General features: G+C 36.9%; 1 protein-coding gene across 2 annotated transcripts in view; it reads left to right on the top strand.

Moving 5' to 3' along the window:
* The first annotated feature begins 4821 nt into the window (after positions 1–4821).
* Positions 4822–11546, top strand: part of LOC106463274 (hepatocyte nuclear factor 6-like) — a 206009-nt gene continuing 199284 nt past the window's right edge. For both annotated transcript variants that reach the window (XM_022390721.1, XM_022390720.1), the window contains exon 1: positions 4822–5853. In XM_022390721.1, the coding sequence (XP_022246429.1) occupies positions 4845–5853 (1009 nt within the window). In that variant the 5' untranslated portion in view covers positions 4822–4844. The remainder of the gene's footprint in view (positions 5854–11546) is intronic.

Raw genomic sequence — 11546 nt, 5'->3', positions numbered from 1 at the left:
CGCCCCCACGGCTGAAAGGGCGAGCATGTTTGATGGGACAGGAATTCGAACCCACGACCCTCAGATTGCGAGTCGAGTGCCGTAACCACCTGGCCATGCCGGGCCCTATAAGAAGTTGCTAGTATTTTAAACAATGTACTTAGTTAAACTGGCGGCGTTGATAAGATTAGTAAGGCGTGAAATGGCTTCATTGTAAAAAAATTTTGTCGCTTTGATTGCAGCTGCTTGAAATGCGCGCGGAATTTTTGCGAGCCTTACACTGTATACGGCAAACTCGCATTCAACTGCCGGAGGCGGATCGTACCCTATACGGCGAATCAAAAGTCCTTTGGGTTAATAAAACCGACAATTTAGAAAACATGTGGTGACATAGTTTTCCAAAACACTGAAATGATGCACGAAAGAATATAGAATAAGTTAACACTTATTTTGAATAATGAATCGTCATGTGAAATATTGAATTTTACGCGTTAAAAACTTTTGATCCATCACATCAAACTCAGACCTTTCATGTTAAATATAAACATACTCATTTGATTCATGTGAAACTCAAACCTTTAAGCGTTATAGATTCTTTTGATTCATCATGTGAAATTCAGAAACTTACATGTTAAATGAGATATTTGAATTGATCATGTTAAACACAGAACTTTATGTATTAAAGAAACTATTTTGATTTATCATGTGAAACTCATAATTTTACATGTTAAGCAAGCCCTTTTCGTTCACCAATAAAACCCAGAACTTCGAGTGCTAAATAAGTTCTAATGTTTCCTAATACGAACACAAAAATGGATATAAAGTAAACTCTTATATCAGTTAAAACATTCAGTCATATTATTTCTCACCTCCTTTTAAGCTTAAATGACAAAGGGCGGAGTAAATTATATTAAAATGATCTTTAATATGACATGTTAAGATTCAACCAAAGCCGGTAGAAAGTGAAGAGTTCGTATCAGAACCATATTTTGACATTATTTGGCGTTTCGTAGATAGTGTGATGCTACCGAAATTTATTGTTTTTAGAAAGGGTATGTAAGTAACAACCTATTCCGATACAAAATATTCGTATGCTCAGATCATAAAGACAAGCTCAGATCAGGGATTAATTCGGGAAAATTCTTTATTATTAATGTCTTTGGAATAAAAGGAATATGGATCAACTTGGGACATCAGAAAAAGATATACGACAAATCGTATCCCAGTCGTGTTAAGAATGCGGCGTCTTGTAACAGGTGAAAATGTACATACATAAAGATCAGTAGCAAAAGTTGTCCAAGTGCTCCAGGCAACAGAATACAATACAACTGAAAATTATTTCCGTTTGAATTTCTTCAAGCAGTTGAAAAATGGAACAGGCATTCATGATAACCCAATAAAGCAGACTATGGATTTCTATGTGATCTAACTGTTGAAAAGAACGCTGGAAAATCTTCATACTCGTAGACTAAACGCATTATGAAAAGCATATTTGAGGAATATTGTGTTTTGGACAATACAGCCTTACGGTGAAGCTTTCTGCGAAGGCAATTACGCTGTATGGTTTTTATCAAGATGCACGGTCGTCGGATAGAGAAAGACCGGACATGGCGAAATGGACTGTTACAATGAGGTGAGACTCCAGAATCGTGCTGTTAATAGAACGTACTTAACCTCTGTATATTTATAAATATAATTAAAAATAGAAAATAGAAAAAAAGAGGTAATTACATCATAAGAAAGAATAGCGTGAATTCAACACAGCATATCCAAACCTTAGATACAAAATAATTAATAGTAACATTACGTAGAAAATGAAAGAAAAAAGAAACAATGGAGCTACAAAACAGACATGTATCACCTGGGCACACACCATAAGGTGGGTAGTTATGCAATGTCTCCTGGTTCTTGAGGTACTGGCGGAAGTAAGACCCAAATTTCGTTGGGGTACACCGTCTATCCAGTTTAACCTCAGTTTCGCAAGCCTTACATTCACAATAATAATAATAATAATAAAGAGAGATATTGTTGCTCTAGCCCACAACGTCTCACATCCTTAACACCTTTCGCTAAGTTAAGAAGAAATAAATAATTGGAATACATACATACATCAATGGGGGAGACAGTAAAACTGTCCTTGAAGTTGGCATTCCAGCCTCCATAATGATGTTTGGACATAAAGACCACGATGTTAAGGTATTACTGTACAAGCACAACCTAGATTGTTAGTATAGCTCCCATCCTCCATCAGTCTATGCTGCAGCCAAGATCTTTAAAGGTTCTCTTAGAATTACATAGTAGTAGGTCTTATATAGGGGCAAGTTTATAAGTATGGTAAATATGAAATGTATAAGAATAACTTATTTCAGGATAAATACATAGATAAATACTTTAATTTCTTTTCATGAAAACGCGTTTCTATTAAACAAAGAATTATAACATTTATGTAGTTATTCTGAAGTAAGTTATTCTTATATGACATGTTAAGATTCAACCAAAGCCGATAGAAAGTGGAGACACTCGTATCAGAACTATATTTTGACATTGTAGATATAGAAACAAGATTATTAATGGATACTTATGCTCTTTTTTTCTGTATTGAATCAACTTAAAATATTTTATTGGAGAAAAACAACAGATAAATTATCTGAAGACTCACCTGTCGATAAATGAAGTTAGATTTATATTTTGCTTGATTTTTTTTCTAAGAAAAGGGAGTATTTTCTTGGGCAAATTGTGTAAAATTAGTTGCTCTTCTGAAAGGATAGGGTTAAAGTGGTTTGTTATAATATTTATGGCTTAAAGCAGTAGTTACTTTATAAGTTAAATTAAAGTAACTTACATTTTCATTACAAAACTTAAAATATACCAAAGGATTCTTCCCTGTTTCTGTAAAGCTTTAAGTAGGTTTCGATCACTTACAATGATATAAAGACGTCGTTATAAATTCTAAGGCCAACCTATACAGTTTGTAAGACATACCCGTCCCAATGTATCATATGTGCATTCCCTAAACTTTAGATGCAAAACTGAGAATGGGTTTTTCTCTCGTAGCGGAAAATTTTAGAGATTGCACTTACAATTCTCACAAGTGTTGCGATGGAAACCGGGAACTAGCGGAAGAGGCCAACAATTTCTTCCCAAGTAAATTTCATTCCATTTTGTTCAAAATTGAACTTTTACTGCTAGCGTTGTTTAGCTTTTCTTATTGATAAGAGATAATCTATGATTACGCAGAAATAAGATGTTTGAACTCATTTTTAACCCTTTCGCGAACAGACCTTCTCTATTCGTAGAAGTCACGAAAAACAAGAAAATTTGGCAAAATATCAACATGTTATATGTGATTGAGGTGTTGTATATTTTATTAATTAAATGCTTTAGAAACCATATATCATCAGATTCAGTGTGAAAAACATTATCAAAGTAAGCCTATATTATCCCTGAGGTTAGAATTACCGGGACAAGTAGGCACTTATGTAAAACAAAGGGTTAGACATTGTCAATGAAAGTTAAAAATATATTCACCAAACAATCCTTTCATATAAAAAAAGAAAACTAAAGGGCTCTGAATGATTACAGTATATCACACATACATTTTATAGCTTTACTTTTTTATTGGTTGCGTTTTAACTATTTTCGTAATGGTGTTCAAGAAATATTTTCATTCCATTAGCTGAAGAATAGGGTTGTATTAACTTAACGTTTACCGAATATTTTTCGTACACACTTTCATCCAACCAAAACAGTTTGCTAAAAGGTTTCTTGAGAATACAAACTGGAAGCATTATTTTCTGTTGCTAAAGGAGTTGATTTAACTACGTACCTGTTCGAAGTGGGGTAAAATATCTGATAATGTTTGAGAGTTTTTCTCACTCGTGAACCTTAGATATGGTTGCGTTAAAGCTTTTACAGATTGGTGAAACGTTTTTCTTGGGCATGTTAATACGAAACGTTTTGTACCGATTAACCACGTGAGAAGGTGGCACGGACGAAGCGCAGGAGTGGCAAAGAATGCTTCTCAGACCTCAAGATCTACGAAAGAGGATAATTAATATCGATCTCGCGTTCCGAGGTATTGGAAATTCGTCTGCTTCTAAATGCTCATGCCAGCAGCACGTGCGAGGACCTCTAAGAAGACATGTCATTTAGCAGAAAATCTGGAAAACTTGAGATTATTGGAATATACAATGAAAACTTCTTATAACTTAGAAATGTTTGAATGTTTTCTGCCCTTTTCAACAAATGAATGATGAGACATTCGGGCTTACTGCAAGCTGAGTGCTCACTCCTGCATGGCTGCGAGACAAAAGCAGACGAACAAAAACGCACAATACCTACAGTGCGCGTGCGCTATTTGCCCCAAGGATTGCGCAGATGTTGATGTGCAGTTATTATAGTGTAAACATGGCGGTAATGTACAGGTTTGCTAGCAGCTTGCCCATTCCCAGGCTGTAACTACGCCCAAAAATCTAATCACCGATCGTTAAAATCCATCTACGGCAAAGCTAGGAGTGTCACAGGAGCGTTCAATGAACTTGGATTGTCATTAAAACGCGCAAATCATGGAAAACATGGGAGAGTTATGTGAACAACAAATCAGCAGCGAGCCAAGCGTCGGTGAGGCAGCCGTGCCAGTGGTCGGATCAGTTGAATCAGTGGAGTCAGAGAAAGCTGTCGATTCAGTTGAGACGGTCGGTAGTGTCGATCCCGTGACAGATCCGCCCGAACTACTCCCGGGCCACGAGATAACCTCGGACATTCCGCGTTCAGACTCGGACGAAGAAACAGTAACCTCCACGATGATCGACGCCTCGGACTTTCGGGGCTTGACTGAGCCCAGTTATCAAAGCTTGAATGGCCGGATGTCACCTGGACTTTCGGTAGCAAACAGTTACGCTACTCTTACTCCGCTTCAGCCCCTGCCACCCATTTCTACCATGTCAGACAAATTTAGTCACTATGGCCATACTGGTAACGTCAGCGGCGGTTTTTCCTTGATGCAGAACAATGCTTTGGGTATGAGTATGAATAGTTATCAATATGATAAACTAAGCCATGTGGGAGGGATGGCCCCTATGAACATGGGCCCTACTCTTGGGGCAACTCACCCATCTGCCATGTCAATGATGACCAGTAATGGACTTGGGACAATGGCCCAGCAGACAGGGATCCCTTCACCCCCCTACCTTCAGAACGGTTTGCATTCTCCTGACAAAGCTATATCTCCCAACACATATGACTCCTATTCACATCATCGGGACTTATCACGTGGCTTGGGGTTTCCCCAGAGCCCCACTGTGAGTCTCCATTCTCCCACTAACATGATGCCTACACTGAACGGACTTAATGCACCACACACGCCCCCATCGATGCACCTGCAAGTCCCTGTAACACCACCGGAGCACCAAGACATCAAGCCCGTAAACGTAGCAGCCCTGACCGCCCAGACGTGCGTGTCTAATATCAGCTTAGGAATCTCCTCCTTTTCTCAGCCCATGGTCAGTTTGAGTCCTGTTTCAGTTCACAACACAGGGGTTAACGCTGTCTCTTCCGCCGCCCAAGCTGGGATTACGATAAAAAACTCGGGGTGTCAGACTCCCAACAGTTCTAAGGGTGGAGCAGCTGACGAAGTGGAAGAGATCAACACAAAAGAACTGGCCCAGCGAATAAGTGCAGAGCTGAAGCGCTACAGCATCCCTCAAGCCATCTTCGCCCAGCGGGTGCTGTGCCGGTCCCAAGGAACCCTCTCCGATCTGCTGCGGAATCCCAAGCCTTGGAGCAAGCTGAAGTCCGGCAGGGAGACCTTTCGCAGGATGTATAAATGGTTGGAAGAGCCAGAGTTCCAGCGGATGTCAGCTTTGAGATTAGCAGGTGAGGATATGTTTGTATCATCAGTGTAGGAGAATCATATAGCGGACATTAAGGTTTATAAGAAAACTAAATTTATCATTATATGTTTAAATAATTTTTTTATAGTTGTTTTTCGTCGCTCATCCAGTGACATACAGATGGACTATTAATATATTTTTGCAAATGCTTATGACAATTTGCAAATATCGAACTTAGCAGCGAATCTAGAACTTGTAATACAGAAAGCAATGCTCATCACACCAGTACTAAACACAGTGAAGAGGAATAAAAAGTAATTTAACCATTTTGAATAATAGGAAAATCTTAACAACTGAAATTTTAAACATAATTCTGATAGAAACAACACAGTATCATAGCCTTCCTTCCCCCAAATATTATAGTTGTTAGGCAAAGCTCGAACTTCTTAACTCCTTTCTATGAATAAAAGCGATTCTATTTGTTTTTATTTTAAGAGGCCCGGCATGACTAGGTGGTTAGGGCGCGAGTTCGAATCCCCGTCACATCAAACATGCTCGCCCTTTCAGCCGTGGGGCCGTTATAATTTGACGGTCAATCTCACTATTCGTTGGTAAAAGAGTAGCCCAAGAGTTGGCGGTGGGTGGTGATGACTAGCTGCCTTCTCTCTAATCTTACACTGCTAAATTAGGGACGGCTAGCGCAGATAGCCCTCGTGTAGCTTTGCGCGAAATTCAAAACAAACAAACAATTATTCTAAGATGTTGTTTGGTTAAAATCAGAAATAATATTCAACGTTAAACTGGTACACAATTAAAAACATTTATTTAGGCCTATCTGTGGCCTTCAAAAGTTGACGACTCTACATGTTTCGACGTTACAACGTCATCAATCACAGAACAAAGTTATTTTCGAATTTATTTGTCATAATACCATCCGTGATTGTATTTTGAATGTTTCTGGGCGGATCAGCGCTAAGCTTAAGGGCTTATGATCCTAAAATTCAGGGTTTAACCCCCGGAGCAGGCATATCGCAGATAGTCACTGTACAACTTTATGAAAAATACACACAACGTAAGATTTTATTTTCCGTCCACGGAGTGTAGCATATTTAATGTGTATTAATTTTGGCATATCCAATGTTTCCATATCACTAGATGAGGAGTAAAATAACTCGAGTTAAAATCGACAGAGGTTGTTAAAACCGTCCTGTTACATATATTGTTTCTATACGTGTGCATATCTATATATATATTCAGTAATTAAGACTTTGCTATCATGCATATTTGCTATCAAACTGGAATAGAAAGCTTCGATGCGAACTTTCACATTAATCACGTGAAACTAGATTGTATAGTTTAGGCTATAACGATGCTATACAAAAGAAGTTGCACTTGACTTTGGAAGATATAGATTCTCAGACGCCAAACGTTTCGCTGTGCTGAGAGATTGACAAATGAGGTATAAATAGGAACGCTAACTATCGGGTGATGTCGACACTATGTGCCGGTAATGATAAGCTAACTTCAGCGAAAGTTCTATCCCAACTGCTAATTTATTTTCCATTAAAGTTGGACAGACATATGAAAACTGAATTGTTAATAACGTCGTAAATAAAAGAGAAACTAAATGGAATAGCGTTAGCAGAAATATTCACAAAGAGAATTAGAAACTTTGCATCAAACTTGTTCAACCAACAATCAGCAGAACGTGTTCAACCTTTGGCGAATTAAAATAGATATGTCATAAATAAAAACGTATGTACAAATAATTTGTTTGTTTGTTGTTAAGCGCAAAGGGGTGTAATGAGCAAAATGCGCTCTTCCCGCCGCGGGTATCGAAACCCGGTTTTTATCGACATAGGCTCTCAGAAATAGCAGCGAGCCACGGAGTCGATTTAAAAAGAAGATTTTAACTTAAAAACAAAAACTGATAACGGTTTTGATCTTCGGATCAAATACGCTAATTATGTAATACATAATATAATATGTGTAATTCCTCCTTTCAAATAAATAAATACGTATTAGGATACTTCCCAATTTTAAATACACTACGTGTATAAGTGCACACTCATATAGATATGTAATAGGGATAAAATACTTGGACATCTGTGTAAAATCATAAATAAATAAATAAAGTTAAAAACAACAACTTTATTTGTTTTACCCAATAATAATCTTATTTCTTTTAATTGGTCTAGTCTCAAGTACACTCTACATGTTTCGACGCTTCTCATCTTAAAGTGTATAAATCACAAGAACATTACACTGTTTATGTGCTGTCTTAATTTATATGTTTCTTCAGAATATCACACCACCTACATACAATCTACCCCGTTAATCCCTCATCCTTGCTTGATACGTTATTATATTAAATTTAAACATCTCCAATCATTCATGTATATGTCTGGTATTGTCATTTTTAGATTGAGTTAATAACATTTTTCCCCATTGGATCATGCGTTGTGTTATACTAACATCTTCGGCTAATGAGGGGAATACCTATTTTTTAACATTTCGCTTATGTTCATGACTCTGTATTTTTAATTTCCTTTAAATTTGGCCTTTGTACATCCTTAAACATTCACAAATTATTTTCTAATTACGCGTTTTTCTCCATTGTATTCACTTTGTCCTTGGTGAGAATGTGGACGCATTTACATAGGTCAGACTGAAAAAGGTGTGAGAGAAACCTATTGCTAATAACTAAATACGCTCAGGCAAAACCGAATTAAAAACATACAATGTTTTGTGTCTGTAGTTACCGAAAATAAGTATCATCTTCCTTATAAGTGAAATCAACTGACAAGTGTTCCATCTTTCATAACTAATTGAAGCCTTGCCAACATATGTTATTCTAAATACAAAATAAAACTACAAATAACTTCAGCCTTCGAGTTAGTTCTTGAAGTTAAGCATAACTTCACTTATAGTGACAAGAACTTTGACATTATAACCATGTACATTCAAGAGTCATGTAGTCCCTACGGACAAACATGTGCAACTATTAAATAACAATTATTACATATTATTTAGTAACTGGCCCCTGTAAAAGCTTTTTCTCCTTGTGCCTTTACTGTGCTAAGGTAAAGCTACCTTTTTTTCAAACTATTTTCATGTTTAACTGTTCTTATAAACACGTTTTAATTCTACTATTTCAGTAATACATGAATGACATCAGTGACCATGTTTTGAATCTCCAAGCTCCCTGAATACAGTTTCTCATTTTTAAAGGTATATTGTCAGCTTAGAAAATAAGGAAGTGATTACTGCACTACGTCAGTTAACCAAATAATTCCTCTTCGCTGGCTCGTGACGACGCTCCTCTCTCTTTTTAACAAACAGTCCTCTTTAAGAGAATAAGGCGAGAGAGAGTAGCTCTCTTATAGGATCCGCTCGTGCGTATTAAGTCCTTCCTATTCTCTTCTTTGTTGACCTACTTTCGAACATCTAATACTGAAGTGTGGGAGAGATTTACAAACTGTGATAATTAACCTACATTGTTTTTGTTTGTTTTATTATTTTCGTAAGGTAGCTTATAGTTCTGGCATTGTTATTGACTCTTTTCACATCTTTAAAACTACACAAAGTAGACGACCAACGTGAACTTACTTGTCACGTATGAGAGGTTTAGAATCATATTTACAAACAGGCCACAAGTACGAAATAACGATAGTTAAAAGTCTCGATATAATTGGTGACGATGTTTATACAACTGGAACCAGTCGTTATGTGTCGAATGTTGATTACTGACTTAGCGATAAAACACTGTTAAGCAATTTGGTATTCGCTGAGACGAAAAATAATCTATAGCCAAAGTTTATTGGGTATCTTTAAGTAAAACGTAACGACTTGCGACAACATTCTCTTCCAGATTACTATTAAAAAACATATATACGAACTCATATAGAACTGAGAAGTAACTTGTTTCAAATTAAAAAGGCTAAACAGAATTATTTTTGGTTAGTGTTATATTTAGTATAATTATAGGTTGAATAAATATAGAATCCTTAATTCAAAAATAAGAGATTTCAGATTTATACTATTGTTTGTTTATAGTTAAGCACAAAGCTACATAACGGGTTATCTGTGCTGTGCCTATCATGGGTACGGAAATCCGGTTTTTAGTACTATAAGTCCGCAGACTTACCGCTGGAGGGCGTTCATACACTAATTGACAATATCATTCTTTAGAAATACTGAAGACGGGTTTCTATGTTTACAGTATTATGCACCTACGTAAAAATCTGTCTGCCTTCTGTCTGCCGTTATTTTAGACAAATCATAACAATTATTTTCATTTCATTTTACTAAATCAGGTTATCGTACACGTCATCATAAACACTAAATAAAACAAATGAATCGTAATTGCTTGAATATTAGATTTCTACATACAGTGTCTCTAAGATTGCGTGGTCGTTCTTAAGAATGATATACAGATCACTGTTAATCTACCGATATCTCAATATTCGATTAGCATTGTATTATGATTACATCAGTTTTTACTTAAAATGCAAACGCCTAACATTAAGCGAAGCAAAACCACACAGCGGAAGATTGTTTTCAATTGGACAATTATAAAATGAACATAGCATCGAAACTAAGAAAAAAATGTTTGCTTATTAATATATATGTATACATATTTACATTCACCAACAGTGTTTTTATCACTTTTGTAACCTTCAATCATGTAACAGACAAATTATATATATAATTTTGATTTTGCTATTAGTTTGGCTCATTTTATATGCAGCACCTACGCATACAAAGTTCTGTTATTTCATGATATCGGTCTTCCCACTTACCACCCTTGTACTCCACAACACCTACACTTACAAGGCTGTGTTACACTGTGATATCGGTCGTTCCAGATACCGTCCCGATACTACACGGTTCCTACACTTACAAGGCTGTGTTACACTATGATATCGGTCTTTCCACTTACCACCCCTATACTCCACAGTACATACGCTTACAAGGCCGTGTTGCTTCATGATATCAGTCTTTCCACTTACCACCCCTATACTCCACAGTACATACGCTTACAAGGCTGTGTTGCTTCATGATATCGGTTTTCCCAGTTACCACCCCTATACTCCACAGTACATACGCTTACAAGGCCGTGTTGCTTCATGATATCAGTCTTTCCACTTACCACCCCTGTACTCCACAACACCTAGACTTACAAGGCCGTGTTTCTTCATGGTATCGGTCTTCCCATTTACCACCCCTATACTCCACAGTACCTACTCTTACAAGGTCGTGTTACTTCATGATATCAGTCTTTCCACTTACCACCCCTGTACTCTATTTAAGCTATGTTACTTTGTTTTTTGTTTCGCTGAATTTCGCGCAAAGTTATTCAAGGGATATCCTAATTTTGAAGCGATAGACTAGAAGGAAGGCAGCTAGTCAACACCACCCATCGCCAACACTAAGATTACCTTTTACCAACGAATAGTGGAGTCGACCGTCATACTATAACACCCCCACGGCTAAAAGGACTAGCATGTTAGGTGACGAAATGTTATGTTGCATTTCAGACTAGTGATTAGATAAAATAGTTACATTGCTCTGATATCTTATTGGTTAATTGTAATTCTTCATTCTATAAAAGCAGTCATGTACAATTATCTAGTTTTGTGCACCTATGAACTTGTCTCTGTTTGTATACAGTTAAGCGTACCGACAGAACAACAAGAACAAAAAAAGAACAATAGATAGTAAGATACATATTTT

Source organism: Limulus polyphemus, unplaced genomic scaffold, assembly GCF_000517525.1.
Source record: "Limulus polyphemus unplaced genomic scaffold, Limulus_polyphemus-2.1.2 Scaffold1364, whole genome shotgun sequence".
Classification (NCBI taxonomy): domain Eukaryota; kingdom Metazoa; phylum Arthropoda; class Merostomata; order Xiphosura; family Limulidae; genus Limulus; species Limulus polyphemus.
Note: the sequence above shows the minus strand (reverse complement) of the source record. Positions and strands in the feature narration are given on the sequence as shown.